The 18,845-nt window shown below is 38.6% G+C and overlaps 1 protein-coding gene across 1 annotated transcript in view; it reads left to right on the plus strand.

Moving 5' to 3' along the window:
* The first annotated feature begins 2,441 nt into the window (after positions 1–2,441).
* Positions 2,442–18,845, plus strand: part of LOC149829708 (actin-interacting protein 1-2-like) — a 33,511-nt gene continuing 17,107 nt past the window's right edge. The window contains exons 1-3 of the mRNA XM_090015270.1: positions 2,442–2,529; positions 2,643–2,716; positions 5,874–6,296. Coding sequence (XP_089871396.1) covers positions 2,442–2,529; positions 2,643–2,716; positions 5,874–6,296 — 585 coding nt within the window. The remainder of the gene's footprint in view (positions 2,530–2,642; positions 2,717–5,873; positions 6,297–18,845) is intronic.

Genomic DNA, 18,845 nt, shown 5'->3' on the forward strand with positions numbered 1-18,845 from the left:
TCCAGATCTAGTGTTTTCGTTCCAAGCCAGACTAAATTAGATCTGGCCATGGCATATTGATTCTTCCCTTCAGCAGCGTTAAATCAAATCTGATCGTATCAGATCAGATTTGTGTTTCCATTTAAACTTAGATCTCTCTTTTGTCTTTCAAGTAAAATCTTATTCTCCAAAACCAAATCAAAGTTTCGGTCCATACAAAAAAAAAATTCAGATCATTAATTTGTCGTGTTCTACTGATTATTTGTTTCCCTGCAATATTATTTTCGTAGCAAAAAGAAAAAAAAAACAAATTTACATTGCTGGTAAATCAAACTGCTGGTCAGAGTGTTCTTTTGTTGTCCTTTCACATGGATTCTCCCTTCCAGTTTCCTTGGACAACTCATATAACTACTTGACCTGGAAGCGACAAAGTTTTCCTTTTATTAAGAGTCTGGATCTCTCTGGATATCTTGATGGAACGATCCATGCACCACTAGAATTCATCCTGCAAGAAGAGCGAGATGATAAAGGGGAGGTTTCCAACAAATTGATTCATAATTCAAAATTTGTAACATGAAGAAGAAAAGATCAGGCAGTTGTGGCTTACATTACCTCTATGCTTTCCCATGAGATATTAGTGGCCATCCTAGATGAATGTTCAGCCAGAGAGTTGTGGCAAATATTGGCGCAGACTTATTCACAGATTTCATAAGCTAGGATTTTGCATTTAAAGAGAGAATTTCAGCTTTTGAAGAAATAGAGTTTATCAGTGACATAATACATGAACAAAATCAAGAGTATTACATATCAACTAGCCATGGTGGGTTGCGTAATTCTTAACAAAGAAAAGGTTCAACAGGCACTGAATGGTCTGGGTTCTGACTACCACATGTTAGTCACCTCTCTTCTATGCCTCCCTTCATTGCCCAGTTTTGAAGATCTACGGACTAAGCTACTACAATATGAAGTTACCATTAGGGGCGAGAAGATGACCCTGAATTCCAACAACCATGAGGTACTTGTCACATGAGTAGTATTAGGGCGAGGACGTGGGGGCTTTTGAGGCGGGCGTGGACATAGAAGAGGTAATCAAGGAGGCCGTGGGCTTTTTCCCATACCCTACATGTCACCTAACTTGTATCCAGGGAACCCTATAAACATCCCGACATGTTTTCAGTGTAATAAAATGGAGCACATTAAAGCAAATTGCTGGCATAATCCGCAAAACAAAGGCAAGTTTAATGGTGCTGGGCCTTCTACTAGGGGACAATCAGGAGACGACCGTAAAGGAGATGAAAAGAAAAATGTGAAGAATCTTTTGATTTTCGCTCTTTCAGAATTGAGCTTCAAGCAAACTGAGTAGGAGACTTGGTACATTAACTCCGGGCTGCTGCACATGTGACATGTGATATTGGTAAGATTTATTAAAACCGGAGATGGTGTTCTTCATCCTATCTCTCATGATGGAAATATTTTCCTTCTACTCCCCAATTCCTCATTACCTTTATCTGATGTTTACCATTCTCCTAGTATTGTTAAAAACATTGTTTCTGTTTCTAAACTTGTCGATGATACTAATTCTTTTGTCGAATTTACTCTTTCTGTATGTGTCAAGGATCTTCTCACGAAGAAGACACTCGTTGAAGGAGAACGACAGGGAAACATGTATGTCTTCAAGGAGTCTCTTCTAGTTCATGATGCATCAATAAATTCACAACCAGTTCGTCCAGTGTCATTCAAAGTTTGTTTTAGTCTATCTCAATGTAATAAGCCAGAGATTTGGCATCGTCATCTTAGTCATTGTAATCATTCATTTATTGAGAAGCTTGTGTCTAGTGGACTTGTTCCGCAGTCTAGTTTGAATGTCGAGGCTGATTTTCTTCTTTGTTTCCGTTGTCAATTATGTAAAAGTCATGTTCTTCCATTTCATTCAATAAATCAAAGAGATTTTGTGCTTTTTGAAATTGTCTATTCTGATGTCTGGAGACATGCCCCGCAGTCTTCTTTATTGGGCAATCATTATTACATTACTTTCATTGATAGTTACTCTAGATACACCTGTATTTATTTTATCAAATATAAATCTAAAGTTTTCAAGCTTTTTTGCTCATTCTGTGCTTTAGTTTGTAATCAATTTTCAACTAAAATTCAATATTTTCATTGTGACGGTGGATGAGAGTACTTATCAAAGGAATTTACTGAATTTCTCTAAGATAGTGGAATAGGTCGTCGAATATCTTGTCCACACACACCACAACAAAATGGTGCGGCTGAAAGAAAATACTGGCACATTGTAGAGAGTGCGATGAGTATGTTGCATAACACTCACATTCCTTTAAACTTGTGGATGAAAGTTTTTCATTCAGTTGTCTATGTCATAAATCGACTGCCAATGAAATTGTTAGCAGATCAATCCCCTTATTTTACGCTATTTACACTATTTGGGGTTCATCCTGACTATAATGAGTTGCGAGTGTTTGGCTGCATATGCTATGTTCATATTGACAGTTCTTAACGTGATAAGTTTCAGAAAAAGGCATGCAGGTGTAGGTTTGTTGGATATGTTGATCAATATAGAGGATATCACTGCTATGACTCCACTACCAGTCGCATCAGAGTTTCATGGAATGTCGTGTTTGACGAGACTCATACTGATGATTCAGGAAGTACAGAGGGACACTGTAAGGATGCTAAAAGTTATCAGCCATGGCTTGTTGCTGAGGTGCTTGATCAAATGGTGATGCATGACGTACCCTCATGTCATACACTATCTGCAGAACAAAATAGTACAGTTGTACACCCAGAAAAGGAAATGTCGACAAACACACAAGATATTACTATGCCTGTCATTTCAGATGTTACAAAGTTTTAAGGGATTACCTATGTGCAGTGAAACAAAGACAAAGTTCAACGACCTATTGTGCAACCCAGGAGGCTTGAGAGGATTCACCATCCTATTGAAAGATGGGTAAGTTATGACAACTTCTCTACAGACTTACAACTGTTCATCTCCCAGATTGAAAAGCATGATGAACCTATCAGTTTCTCACAAGCATCTATGTCAATCAAATGGGTTGAGGTCATGAATGAGGAAATGAAAGCTTTACATGAGTGTGGGACTTGGGAGATTGTTCCTAGACCATCGAACAAGAATGTTGTAGGATCTAAATAGGTCTATAAAATCAAGTATAAACTCGATGAATCCATTGAACGCTATAAGGTGAGGCTAGTAGCGAAAGGGTTCACTCAAGAATACGGGCAAGATTATGCCGAAACATTTAGTTCTGTGATCAAGATGGAAACTATTCGATTAGTTCTGTCCTTGTCAGTTCAGTATGGATGGACTCTAAGTCAACTTGATGTCAAAAATGTATTTTTTGCATGGCACTCTCAAGGAAGAGGTGTATATGGAGCAACCCTCTAGTTATACCAAACATAGCCCCAACACGCATGTTTGCAAGCTACGAAGAGCCATCTATGGGCTAAAGCAGGCCTCCCGCTCATGGTTTGATAGTTTCTCTATTGAAGTTCAGAGACATGGGTTCGATCTCATCTTGATCATTCGCTTTTTATTTTTCGAGATTGTCAGGTACGCACCTTAATTCTTATATATGTGGATGATATTATTATTACTGGGAACTCTGATGAACACATAGAAGCTACCAAGATCTTATTGAGTCGACAGTTTAAGATGAAAGATTTGGGGGTTTTGCGTTATTTCTTAGGGGTTGAGGTGGATCGACAGGATGAAACACTTCACTAACCCAACACAAATATACTTTGGATTTGTTGGATAAGGCAGGCATGAAGGATTATAAACCTCTATCCACCCCTAGTGTCCTTAATCATAAACTCGGATCCCGGGATGGGGAAGCATATGAAGATTCCAAGAAATATCGGAGTCTTGTGGGTATGTTCCAATATCTCACCTTCACTAGACCAGACATTGTGTATGCAGTGAATCAAGTTTCACAATTCATGCATGACCCACGAACAAAGCATATGAATGTTGTCAAGAGAATCCTTCAATATTTAAAAGGAACTCTTGGAGATGGTCTAGTTTATCATCAATCCAAGACTAAAGGGGAGCAACATCGACTGGATGTATACACAAATGCAGATTGGGCTGGAGTTCCAGATGACAGGCAGTCGGTTTCTGGATATTGTGCTTTTCTTGATGGGAACTTGATGGCGTAGAGTAACAAGAAACAACGTGCATTTGCACGATCTAGTATTGAAGCTGAGTATCGATCTATGGTGGCTCCTACAATAAAGGCCACATGGCTGAGACATCTTTTGACTGAAGTTGGAGAATCTATGCTACCCACCACTCTCTTGCGCGATAATCAAGGTGTCCTACAAATTGCTTTTAATCCTATTCACCATAGTCGCACAAAGCATATAGAGATTGATCAATACTTCATTCGGCAAAAGATTGAAGATAGAGAAGTTGCACCTACTTATGTTCCTACGGCTGACCAAGTGGCAGATTTGTTCACTAAGGGCCGTACCAATATGCATTTTTGGTTCTTGAAGAACAAGTTGTCCATGTTGCAAAACCATGCACAACTTGAAGGAGGGTATTGAGAATGTAGTGTACAGGTCTAGTTCTAGACCCAAAATGATTCTTTTGTATTGTATTTACATGGTTGGTATTATTGGGTCTGGGTTGACAGACCCAATCCAACTTGTATCATATATATAACATTGAATATAGGGCACAACCTCTCATTGAGAATCCTGTCAATCATTGCCGCCTCTCCTTCTTGCAAATCCCTTTCTCTTCTGCTGTGGATGAAGATCTGGTCGAAGGTGCTTGACTTCTAACAATTTCTACATATTCTAATTTCAAAAGAAGACATTCATTTTTAATATAACCCTTTCAAAACTCCTACCATACATATGAAGGTAGAAAAGCTAAAGATAAATACCGGAATGCAAAATCCTTGAATCCATGCTATTCATTAATACGAATCTTTTTCAAGACCATGATGCCTTGCTCTGATACCATGTCACAAAATGGCATGGACCTCAATGCACTCTATAATGAACTCCAAGAATAAAAACACAATGCATTTGGATAAAAACATAATAACTAAAATAAAACACAATAGAATGTGAATGAATAACTTCATTAATAAAGAACATTAAAAATACAAAGAAAAATACATTTTAATCATCATTACAATACACTAAAAAACACACAAGAAGCTTAAAACTACCCATCACTCTCTTACCTTACAAAGGCACCCATATTTATAGAGAAATGGAGGAAGAAAAGAGATTAAAGGAGAGAAAAAGGGAGTCCACATTAGTTTGACTAGCTGTTGGACCTAGTCCAATGGCTAGATTTCTAGCCGTTGGACCAGCAGTCCAACAACTAGTCTAAGTCAACCACAGTTGACTTAACTTTAAAGTATATAATATATATACAAGTATATATATATGTATATATATATATCTTAACAATATTTGGGTTATATCATTTGAACATCTAAGACAAGTAGTTTGCATTGTATGCTGTATCTTAATAGCCTTTAGTTTGCAAACTTAATCTGTTGAAGTGATTATGTCACTATGAGAAATAGAGATGGTGAAAAGCCCTTCATTTTCCTTGTTAGCTTCGAATCACATCGGCTACTGCTGGATTTCTGGTTTTGACTGAATTGCCTGTTGCAATTTTACAGGTGGATTAAAGGAAAGTGTTAATGCAATATTTGATACATTGTTTTTTCTTATTTTTAGGTCTTCAAAGAGAATGCACTTGCTGATTATGATTTTTTCTTTTGGTGTGACTCAACAGAAAGATACCTATTCATTCTTTGTTTTATATATTTATTTCTCTAGTAGCCAACTCTCATATCTTACTGCGAAAGCTTATCTTGCTGTTTCAGGTGCTAACAGTGTCTGCAGATAAAACTGCAAAAGTGTGGGAGATTGATGAAAATGGAAACGGTAAGGTGAAGAAGACACTTACTTCATCTGATTCTGGACTGGATGGAATGCTAGTTGGTTGCCTGTGGCAGAATAATCATCTTGTCACTGTTTCCCTTGGTGGCACTATTAGTATATATTCAGCCAATGACCTAGAAAAGATGCCAGTATCATTTTCTGGGCACATGAAGAGCGTCACTGGTTTGGCAGTCACCTCTGAAGGCAGCCAGAATATTATTCTATCTAGCAGTTATGATGGGGTGATTGTCCGATGGATGCAAGGAGTTGGATGTGCAGGAAGGTTACAGAGAAGGGAGAACTCTCAAATTAAATGTTTTGCAGTGGTGGAAGGAGAGCTCACCACATTTGCCTTTGATAACAAGGTAGCACCATTTCTTCATGTACATGTAGTAGTTGCCTTTATTTTTATATCTTGTGGTTTGTGTGCTTGCACCATCTTTTTGAAGCTGATTTTCTTGATGACTTATGATTGCAACTAGGCTGGAGAACATGATGATGTGTCTTTCTATTATCCAATATGATCACTGAAATGAATATATTTCAATTCAATCTTGCACCTTGATGGGGTAGGCAATTTACACACTAGCTAAAATTACTACTCAATGTTGAGTCAGGCATAGTAAGCCAACAAGATCTTGTGTTCTAAATAAAACATGTCTTGAGGGAAAAGACTGACTAGATGTTCATTGCAATTGAATAACAAGAAAATGAAATCTTGCGTTGATGGAGAAATGTTAGATCCCTCAATATAGAAATGGTACAAGAATGTGCTTCACAAAATGCCCTTATGTGATATTACAGAAGTAATTTTGGCATTTTAGAGAACAATGGAGTGAAAAATATAAAATATATAAAGAATATGAAAAGTGAAGTTATTGATGACTAGTATAGTTTTGTGAACTCCATGTATAGTGAACTGTGATAGTGTTAATAATTTTCTCCGGTGGTAAAGGAGCTTGATTGTAAATTATATTTTTATCAATAAAAAATGTCACTGCCTTTAAAAGTAGAACTACAAACTGCAAAGATTTTGTCATAAAATATGACAAATATTGAGATTAGGGGTGGCAAAACCTGACACGACCTCCCAACCCGACCCGCCAACCCGCCTTTTAGGCGGGTTCAGGTTGGGCTTAAACTAACCCGTTTAATAAACGGGTCGACCCGCCTTGATAGAAATCATGGGTTCCTTTCTTCATCTACAAGCAACAACACAACATGGGGAGAGAGAACGTGGCTGCAGCAAAAATCCCTAATCAGGGTATTCATTTTTTATTCTCTGATTAAATACACACAAATACAATAGCTAGGGTATGAAAATACCCATTACATGTTATGATAAAATTACAGCATGCCATTAATGAAACATTAATGAGCATGTGTTTAAAATGAAAGGAATTGGGTCTGGATTCTGAGTTCCAGACCTTATACTAAATGACAGTATCTTTTCACCCCCCCTCCAGTTGTACATGGTTTTGGACCATGAACATCCAAAATCTGTCCTTGATAAGTCCTTTTGTAAACAAGTCAACAACTTGATCAGCAGTCCGCACGTATTCTGGTTCAATTTCCTTCTCTTCAACCTTTTGTCTTACAAAATGTTGATCAATTTCAATATGTTTGGCACGACTGTGGTAGATAGGATTGAATGACATGTTGATAGCACTTTGATTGTCACACAAGAGAATACTTTTAGAAATCGATTCTCTTCTGTCAACAGGTGTCTGATCCATGTTACTTCGGCTGTAGTAGCTGACATTGATCTATATTCATCTTCTGTGCTCGACCTGGCTATGGCTTTTTGTTTTCTACTGCTCCAGGAGACAAGATTTAGCCCAATGAAAACGCAGTATCCTGAGACAGACCTACGTTCATCTGGATCTCTTGCCCAATCTACATCTGTGTAAGTAAGGAGTTCATGCATGTGATGACCAGGCATACTCTTTCTGTACAGAAGACCATCTCCAATAGTACCCTTCAAATATCGAAGAATGCGTTTAACGGTTTTCATATGCCCAATATGTGGTTCATGCATGAACTGAGATACCTGATTGACAGAATAGACAATGTCAGGCCGAGTGAAGGTAAGATATTGAAGCATTCCTACTATCCTGCGATATCCTGTAGGATCCTCGTACAAATCTCCATCTTAGCCACTGAGTTTCTGATGAAGTACATTGGGTGTGCTGAGGGGCTTACAATCTGTCATACCTGCCTTGCTAAGAACATCAATGGTATACTTATGCTGAGTAAGCGTCATGCCTTAAGGAGTCCTGTCAACTTCTACTCCAAGAAAGTATCGCAGTTTACCAAGATCCTTCATCTTGAATTTATGATTCAAAAGTTCTTTAACCTGTTCAATATGTTCATTAGAGTTACCTGTAATGATAATGTCATCAACATATATCAATAATAGGGTAATTATATCTTTGCATTTAAATATGAAAAGAGAATGGTCAAGAAGAGACCGACTAAACCCATATTTTTCTACTTCAAGAGCAAAACTGTCAAACCAAGATCGAGATGCCTGCTTTAGACCATATATAGCTATCTTTAACCTGCACACGTATTCTTTAGAGTTCCCTTTTGCATACCCAGTGGGCTGCTCCATGTATACTTCTTCCTTCGGAGTTCCATGTAGAAACACATTCTTCACATCCAATTGGTTGAGAGTCCACTGGTGCTCAACAGCCAATGATACTATGATGCGGATAGTTCCCATTTTCACAACTAGAATAAAGGTCTCATCATAGTCTTGTCCTTGCTTCTGTGTGAATCCTTTGGCAACCAGCCTTGCCTTATATCGCTCGATAGCACCATCTAGCTTATACTTTATCTTATAGACCCATTTTGACCCAACCACATTCCGATTATGTGGTCTGGGAACAATATCCCAAGTGCCAGACTCATGAAGAGCCGCCATTTTGTTGTTCATAGCTTCAATTCATCTCTTAGAATTTATTGCTTGATAAAATGTTGTCGGTTGATTGTCCTTGCCCAAAGAGGTTAAGAAAAGTTGAAAATCCATCGTGAAGTTCTCATAACTGACCCACCTATCAATAGGATGCCGAGGTCGGGTAGACCTTCTGTGAGCAAGTGATTGAGTGGAAACATAAGGAGAATTATGCTCCTGATTAAAGCTGGGAGGTATCTCCTTCTCATGTCGAGAGTAACCAATGCCTTTATACCTTTCGGGGGCCAATAGTGATTCAGACGTTACACTTTCTTGAGTTCTTTGCGCAACAGTAGATACGTTTCCCTAGTCTCTTTGATTACATTAAGAAGAACATACATTATCAATACTAGAAAAGAGATTTGAGTTCAACCAAGGGTGATAAACTTCAATTTCAGGAGGAGTGCTAGCATTATGACCAAAATTTGATTCATCAAACACAACATTTCTGGATATTTTTATGCGCTTGCTCACGGGATCATAGCATTTGTAGCCTTTGTAATCATCAGCATACCCCACAAATCTGCACTTTAAGGCCTTATCCTGAAACTTGTGCCGCATTGAACTGTCAACATGAACATAACATACACCCGAATACACGCAAATCGTGATAATTTGGATGCACACCATGCAAAGAGAAATAGGGTGATTTGTTCTCTAAGATGTTCATAGGCAATCAATTTATGACATAGACAGTTGTGTGAAAAGCCTCTGCCCAGAAGGTAACTGGAAGGTTACTATCATGCATCATGCTCATTGCACTCTTGACAATATGACAATGCTTCCGTTGAGTAATCCCATTCTGTTGAGGTGTGTGAGGGCAAGACACATATCTACTTATTCCATTTGTTTGGAGGAAATTTATGAAGTCATTTGAAGAGAATTCACCCCCTCCATCACATTGGAAACAAATAATATTCTGAGAGAATTGGTTTTGAACAAAAGAATGAAAATTCTGAAATAACTTGAAGGTTTTAGATTTACTTTTCATAAAGAAGATCCATGTATATCGAGAATAACTGTCAACAAATATGAGATAATATCTAGTGCCATACATGGAAGGAACTGGAGCCGGGCCCCAAACATCAGAACATATAATTTCAAATGGTCTTGAAGCTCTTTTATTAATGGAATGAAAAGGAAGAACATGACTCTTACACTGAAGACAACTAGAACACTTTTTATTATCGACACTTAAGTCTAGACTTGACTTGGGAATAAGACTACTTGAAACAAGCTTATCAATAAAGCGACTACTACAATGACCCAGACGACCATGCCAAAGATTCGACTCAATACATTCAGAAAGATTAAAAACACTCTCAGTAGAAACTGAAGATGATGATGTGAGCTTCAAGATGGAATCAACAGGTTGAACACGAGAGGAAGGATTCTCTTGGAACACGTACATATTTCCTTGACGTTTTCCTTCAGTGAATGTTTCTCTCGTTTGAAGGTCCTTAACACAAACAGAAAAAGGAGTAAACTCAACTGAAGTATTAATGCCATCTACAAGTTTAGAGACAGAAACAATATTTTTCTTGATATTAGGAGCATGAATGACATTTGAAAGTGCAAGAGAATAGTTGGACATGGGGATTACAAAATTTTCAATGTGCGAAATATGGTGGTGAGACCCATCTCCAGTGACTATACTATTTCTACCAACATAAGAAACAAGATTTAGGAGCTTACCAGCATCACCAGTGACATGAGTGGCTGCACCCGAATCAACATACCAAGTACCTTGATTATTCTGTTTGATATTCAATTCAGCCAAGGCAAATAATAGTAACTCTTTGACTTCTCCACTATTTTTCAATGTATCTGTTCCCTTTCTTGTCTCCAATTGCTTTCCTCTATTTTGCGGGTTAAACCAGCAATTTGCCTTTATGTGTCCCTTTTTGTTGCAGAGAAAGCAGGTAGGTATTGTCCTTTGCCTTTGCCCATTGGGAGGAACATTGGGTGTAGGTAGTATTCCACGACTTCCTTGTCCATTTCTTTCTTGACCCCATTTGTCTCGAAAATCATACCTACCACGTCCTCGCCCATAGGCAACTCCTGTGGCAAGAACATTGTGTGCTCCAACATGAGCATGAGTATCTTCAGAAAATCCTTTCAACGTCATCTCATACTGTAAAAGCTTGACACGAAGATCTTCAAATGTAGGTAAATCTGGCAAACACAATAAGGAAGTAACCATCATATGATAGTCCGACCCCAGCCTACTCAAAGTTTGTCGCACCATATCTTTGTCACTAACAGGGCATCCCACAATGGCCAATTGATCTGTAATAGTCTTCATTTTGTTCAAATACTCCATAATAGTCATGGAGTCCTTTCTTAGCATTTGAAACTCTTTCTTTAAAAATAATACTCTGGCCTGAGAAACTTGAGAATATGTCTGAACCAGTCGATGCCATAATTGCATTGTTGAGCATGAAATGAAATGGGGATCTTCGAAACACGAGCTTAGATTAACAAGGGCAAGTGTCAAGAATGACACTAAAGCATAACCCTTAAAAAGGGTATAACCGGAAACAAAATAAAAACAAAAATGTATTATTTATTGATATGAAAAACCAATTGCTTAAGAAGCATTGGAATGAAATACAAGAGGGGCTGCACCCCTTTATATACACAGCTGAAAGAGGACTCAATAGAGCTGTTGGACACAGTCCAACAGCTCTATTTAGAGCTGTTGGAATGTGTCAGTCCAACAGCTCTATTAAGAGCTGTTGGAATGTGTCAGTCCAACAACTCTATTGCTAGTCAAGTCTGGACAGGACTTGACTAGCAACAGTCATTCTTGTTCAAACTGAACTAGATGACATAAAGACAAAAAATAAAAATAAAGGAAAAAAAATACAGAAAAGAAAGAAATGAAAAATGTATTTATATATATATATAATAATAATATAATATTATTATATATACATATGTGTACAGTTTTACATTTTAACACTCCCCCTCAAACTTACGGTACAATGAGCGAAAGTTTGTCTAAGAGAAAGTGAAATCGGGGAGCAGCGAGAGGCTTTGTAAAGAAGTCTGCTAACTGATATTCTGAAGTGACATATGGCAGATCAATTATCCCGTGTAGATATTCCTCTCTGACGTAGTGACAATCCATTTCGATGTGTTTGGTGCGTTCGTGGAATGTTCTGTTACTGGCAATGTAGATCGCACTTTTGTTGTCACAACACATTTGTGAAGCCTTTGTTGCTTCAGCTCCCATGTCAGCAAGCAGTCGTCGGAGCCAAACTACTTCCATGGTCGTGGTTGCCATGGCTCTGTATTCAGCTTCGGTGGATGAGAGAGATACCTTCTGCTGCTTTTTACACCTCCACGAGATCAATGATTCCCCTAAAAAGACACAAAAGCCAGTGGTTGAGTGTCTGTTATTGGGATCACCTCCCCACTCAGCATCAGTATATGCAATTAAATCAAGAGAAGAGGAGGAAGATAAGAAAAGTCCTTGTGAAAGAGAGGACTTGATGTATATGATAATACGCATGACTGCTCCCATATGAACAGAAGTAGGAGCATGTTGAAATTGACTTGCTGTATGAACAACATGTGCTATATCTGGTCTGGTAATGGATAGATAGGAAAGTGCCCCGACAAGCTGTCTATAAGGAGTAGGGTCTGCAAGAAGTTCTCCATCATCAATCTTCATTTTAACATTAACAACTTCTGGAGTGTCAACTTTCTTATCATCAGTAATACCAGACCTGAAAACAATATCAAAAGCAAATTTAGTCTAAGATAATAAATATCCTCTAGGAGAATAAGCAACTTCAATGCCTAAAAAGTATCTCAACAAGCCCAAATCAGTCATTTCAAAATGAGATTTAAGAAGTGTTTTGATTGTTTCAACTCCCTGTTTATCGCTTCCGGTGATGATCATATCATCCACATAGAGAAGAAGCACAATGATCCCTGCATCAGAATTCTTAATAAACAAAGCAGTGTCAGTTAAACAGAATTGAAAACCAATATCAATCATAACACGACTAAACCTATCATACCAAGCTTTTGGTGCTTGTTTAAGTCCGTAAAGAGTTTTTTCTAAGCGAAGGACTTTACCCTTAGGAATACTTAGACCAGGAGGGGGTTCCATGTATACTTCTTCAACTAGCTTTCCATTTAAAAAAACATTTTTGACATCCATTTGAAAAATAGACCATTTTTTTATAGAAGCTAAGGCAATTAAGGTTCGGACAATAGTCATACGAGCCATCGGAGCAAAGGTTTCTTCATAATCAATCCCATATTCTTGGGCATAACCTTTGGCTACTAAACGGGCTTTATATCTTTCAAGAGTACCATCACTCTTGGTTTTAATTTTATAAACCCATCGACATCCTATAGTTTTCTTCCCTGAAGGAAGATCTTGAATATTCCATGTAGAAGCCTTTTCAAGTGCATCTAATTCAGCTTTCATGGCTTCTATCCATTTGATATCATTTTTTGCTTGAAAATATGTGGATGGTTCTTCATATGAGTGAATTAATGCAATAACTGCCCTATATGTGGGTGAGAAAGACTCGTATGATACAAACCAGTGGCGTAGCTAGGATTGACGTGGGGGATGGGCAAACAGGGGTGTAGCAAAAAAAAAAATGGCGTGATAGTCGGGGGCTCGGGGGCAGCGCCCTCGAAAAAAAAAAATTTGAGATAAAATAAAAAATGGCTACAATTATTAATAAAAATCTATTTTATATGGACAAATCAAACTATTTGCTGCAGTCAGGGCTGAGCTGGGCTAGGACTAGGCTTTTAAAAAAAAAAAAATTTAACTGTTTCGAGAGGCAGGACTGGGCTACAGCCCATTCCTGCCCCCGCCCCCTCCAGCTCTGCCTCTGACCACCAAGATTGGTCGTAGAACCCCGAAAAAGCTTTAAGCTAAAAAATGAATACATTTTTTATGACACCGATGATGACCAACATGCACCATATGAAGAATTCAAGCAAAAAGAGTATAAAAATGCCTGTTAGAAAAAAAATACAGACGCCCAATTATTAAAATCTGTCAATGGCCACAGTTACTCACTACAAGAATCCTAGACAATCGAGAACAAGCAATTCACTCACCAACTATCTGGTAGATAAAGATACGCTATCCGTTGCCTTCGTTACATTGATAGACATCCATACCTTGTTTTAGCAGCAGGCACAAATAGAGAGTCCTATGCACGCACGATGACCAAGAAAGGATAGCAAGATTGACTCTTCCAATGAGGTTGCGCCCAAAAAGGAGGAAAGAAACTAGACCCACGTTCAGTTGCGCCCCAAAAAGAAAGGATCAAGAACCAAATTGAAGGATTGGCCTGTATTGCTCCTGTAGAATGGATAACTGGATACTGTATCACCAGAGCCACTGAACATGAACAAAACCCACCCTCAAATTTAGGAGATAAGAGGGTCTTCTTCAAACTGCTAGCGATGGTTGCCGGAGATTGGCAAAGGTCCGACTGACTGCGACACCGGTGCCTCGCATCGCTGGAGATTGCAGCCGAGAGGGAGAAGCTCGGAGGGGGGCACCGCCACCGCGGGTTCACCGAAGGGAGGCCGGCGGCACTGCAGAGCACAAGGGTTGCCGGCGAATGGGGTTGCCGTCTTGCCTGTGACTGAAGGGGAACGCTGGAACGGAGGGGCAGAGCTTTAGAAAACTGGCTAGGGTTTTACCCCTCGCCTCTTTTGGCAGGCTCTAGACTCATCGAGAGCCCGGGTCTCGGTCGACTCGGTTTCACGAGTCCCGATTCGACTCGGTTTTCCGAGTCATGAGTCGACTCGGTTTCAAATTTTAGGGTGGGCGGCCGCCCACCCATGCCCACCCCTGGCTCCGCCACTGATATAAACTTTCCTGGAGGCCTCGAGATTCGGGATGATTGTCTAGTTGGAATGTTAGAATATTTTTCAAGTGCACATGGAGGATTAGACTCTTGTCGCCTGGAATATTGAATACTAGTATCTCTATGAACTTCTTCATTTTCAACATTAAGATCAATAATTCTTTGATCATCATCAAAGTTACAATCAAGGTCATATTCATCAGATGTTGATATTAGATCTAGCAAAAAGGAGTACTCAGTGACGTCTTTTAATTTTCTAAAATCAAAGAAGCTCTCCTTTTCAAGAAAGGAAACATTTCTAGACACATATAGTTTATTATTTTTGAAGTCAAAACATCTATAACCTTTCTGGTTTTCAGCATATCCTAAAAAGGCACAGGGAATCACACGAGGAGAAAGTTTATCATTTTTGTCAGTAAATATGAAACATTTGCACAGTTTTACATTTTAACAGAGCAGTCATCTGGAATTGCCACAAGCACTTCTTGTGACAATGTAGAAGTGATATAGGCAACCAACGCCTAATCTCACTTCATCCAGGATACATACTCAGGATTTCTAACATAGGTAATAGAAAGATCTTTCTCACCATTCTTTTCTTCTTGTGGTATGAATTCTGGAGGAACAGGAACAGAACCATCCAGATGTCCAGAAAGGTCCTGACTTCTTATGAATGGTATGATTTGTTGCTTCCAAGTTAGGAAATTGGAATTGTTCAGTTTCTCAGACACGAGTTGGCTGAGAAAGTTTGAGGAAAGACCAGACTGAGAATGAGGGAATGAGTCCATATTCTTTTGAAGCCAAAAACAAGAAGGAATAAGATCCAACCAAGAGAAGGAATAAAAAATAAGAAATGGCCTTACGACAAAGACCCAACCACAATTGAATTCTAGTATAATTCAGAACATAAATTTTAATATCAGAGAAGTCTAAAGACCAGACTAGTTTTTTTTTTTTAACTGATGAACACGAGGCAAAAAAACAGGACTGCACAGTAAAGAATCTGTTCTGAATAAAATTCAATCAGTAATAGGTACGTTATTTTGAAAATAATGTGTTTTCCTTTTAGAATAATGAGAAAACAGGCAAAACAGAGATGAAAATGAATTCGAAGATGAAATTATTTTAATCAAGATAGATATGGGCGTGCAGATCACAATCTGATCTGACGTCAATATGCAAATGAGTTTGGAGTGATCCTTTTCAACTCTTGTAATCACACATAGATCAAAAAAATTGATCTTGCTTGATTATTTTGCTTATGGATGGGTAAGATCACGTGCAGCGATGTGAAAGAAGTAGTAGATATGACAGAAGAACAACAGGGAATGAAAGAAGGAGGAAATATGCCAACGTGACCAAATTTCAGTTTTGGATTTTGGAAATAAGAGAAACACGTTGGCTTAAATAAAAAAGGGGAATCAAAAGGAGGTACTTGAAGAAGACAATAAGCAGATTAATGATGTATTTCAAAAGAGCAAAAAGAAAAAGGAGAGTACGAAGAAGAGATTTCAGTCAGGACTGCAGATTTAAATACAAGAGAAATCGATAGAAAAAATGAGAAAACAGGTACCTTAGAAGGAGACAAATCAGTCATAGAAGGAACCGATCTTCAATATTGAACCTGCTGCTCTGATACCATGATAGAAATCATGGGTTCCTTTCTTCATCTACAAGCAACAACACAGCATGGGGAGAGAGAACGAGGCTGCAGCAAAAATCCCTAATCAGGGTATTCATTTTTGCTTCTCTGATTAAATACACACAGATACAATAGCTAGGGTACGAAAATACCCATTACATGTTATGATAAAATTATAGCATATCATTAATGAAACATTAATGAGCATGTGTTTAAAATGAAAGGAATTGGGTCTGGATCCTGAGATCCAGACTTTATACTAAATGACAGTATCTTTTCACGCCTAACCCGTTTATTAAACGGGTTGGGTTCGTGTTAGGGGTATGCCAACCCAGCTGACCCGTTTAATAAACGGGTTAGGCGGGCGGGTCAACCTGCTAACCTGCCAATCCGTTTACCCGACCCAACCCGTTTATAAACGGGTTGGCGGGTCATGTCGGGTTACCCGTTTAATAAACGGGTCGGGTTCGTGTTTGCCACAGCCGACCCGTTTAATAAACGGGTCGGGTTGAGGTATGCTGACCAGCCAACCCGCTGGGTCGACCTGCCAACCCGATCCGATTGCCACCCCTAATTGAGATAGGCAACAATGCTCCATCTTGAGGTGTTGCAAAGATATCTATCGAATTGATTTATGAAGTCAAGCCTTGAACTCTCTTGGAGAATTTGCAATTCTGTTCAGAAAATTTGAAGTGCTAAACATCTTGAATGCAACTCTTTCTTATTAAAGTGGCAAGTCACCAATATATGGTTGCTTCTTTTCATAGATATTATTTATCACCATAAAGCTTCCTAGAAGTTTCACCTGAATCTCTGCCTTTTGTAATATTGCTTTTATATGAATTCTTTTCAAATGGCCCAAAAGACATGGCTTTATAATTTGGCTTCAACATTTAAGCTTATGATCATTTGTCTCTTTTCTATTCAATGGTACGGAATTCACTCTCAAAGAAAATAAAACCAGAGGCGGTTCTTTTATGCACATACATGCAGGTCATCTATTTTGTACTTCAAAGGAATTGGCATAGAAGATTCCTTTTTGATGAGTAGCCTTCAATTTTTTGAATATTCATGGCCCATCTCAGTATCATTTCATTGTGCATGAATTGATTAATCAGGCTAATCGGATAACAGATATGTTAGTTAATTCACAAGGCTCCAAACTGACTAATAACAGTATCTTCCAACATATTCTCTCTAAAAGATAAATATACTCTTTGTTGTTCTTGTAACTTCAATCTCTAAGAGGTACGTAAATGAGACCAATTTCTTGATGTCAAATTCTTGAATTAGAAACTTAAATAGCCTTTGAAATTCTATATAATATTCCATTGAAATAGTTTGACAAAAATATGCAAGTAATATCATTTTCAATACTCCTTGAGAAGAAATAAAAAATGAATTGAGATTTGTTCACGCCCATGCTTGAAATGAGCAGTACTACATCTTTTAAGCAAGTAATTCAACTTTATGTTCATGTGGTGAAGACGAAGAATAGAGAAGAGATAACAGGAGGTACCACAGGGCTGTAAAGTGCCTCATATGGTGGGTGATGTCGTAGTCAACTCTCTTGTATGTTATGTCTAACTTTAGGTTAACCTAATTACACATATACCTTTTGAAAGGTACACCTTGCCATGTAATGATATAATATGACGAGCAGTGCTTCATTGGCCTAATCATAGCACTATGGATATTGTTTTGTTCTGACATTGTTACCGTGCCAGTTGTAATTTTGACATATAAAATGTCATGAGCAGAAATTCTCTTGATCCAATGTTCACAGCATAAGGAATTGATTTGTATGTGACAGTTGACACTATTTGTTATTCATTATGTAAGTTGTACAAGTGGAATTTGATTTTCGCACGTGCATGGTATAGTCAACCTCTCTCACGCTCTATATAAACAGGCAACTAACTACAATTTGTATTCATACATGTGCATATATGTATTGGATAAACTGGGAGCTATGTCACATAGGTACGGGTGCAGATGCGGGGGCGACGATGCGGCACTTTAAAAGAACTTGGGTGTGGGGGTGCGGGAGGGTATATATATATATATATATATATATTTTAACACCACCCCTTTACCCTTTCTCGTGGTACCCCATTCTCAAGCCCCATCCCTCTTTACCCCTTCTCGAGGTACCCCTTTATTTTTTTCATTGGGGGGGGGGAGGGGGGTGCTCGAGGTACCCTTACCCATTATCGAGCCCTGTCCCTTTTTTTAATGGACAAAGTTAACCAAGTCCATTTTGGACAATGATAACCTTGGGTGCGGGTTGACCGAATTGGGTGCCACACCCGCGTCGCGTCGACGTGGGTGCAGAGGCCTCTTTGGTGAGTCCCTGTGACATAGACTGGGAGCATGTTTGTGCTCGCTAGTATGTCTAATGGCAATAACATGTGAAAGATTTCCAAAGGCTATTCGGTTGGAGATTTTCTCCTCGTTT

The sequence above is a fragment of the Nuphar pumila genome, chromosome 8 (assembly GCF_984573655.1).
Source record: "Nuphar pumila chromosome 8, dmNupPumi1.hap1.1, whole genome shotgun sequence".
In the NCBI taxonomy this organism is placed as follows: Eukaryota; Viridiplantae; Streptophyta; class Magnoliopsida; order Nymphaeales; family Nymphaeaceae; genus Nuphar; species Nuphar pumila.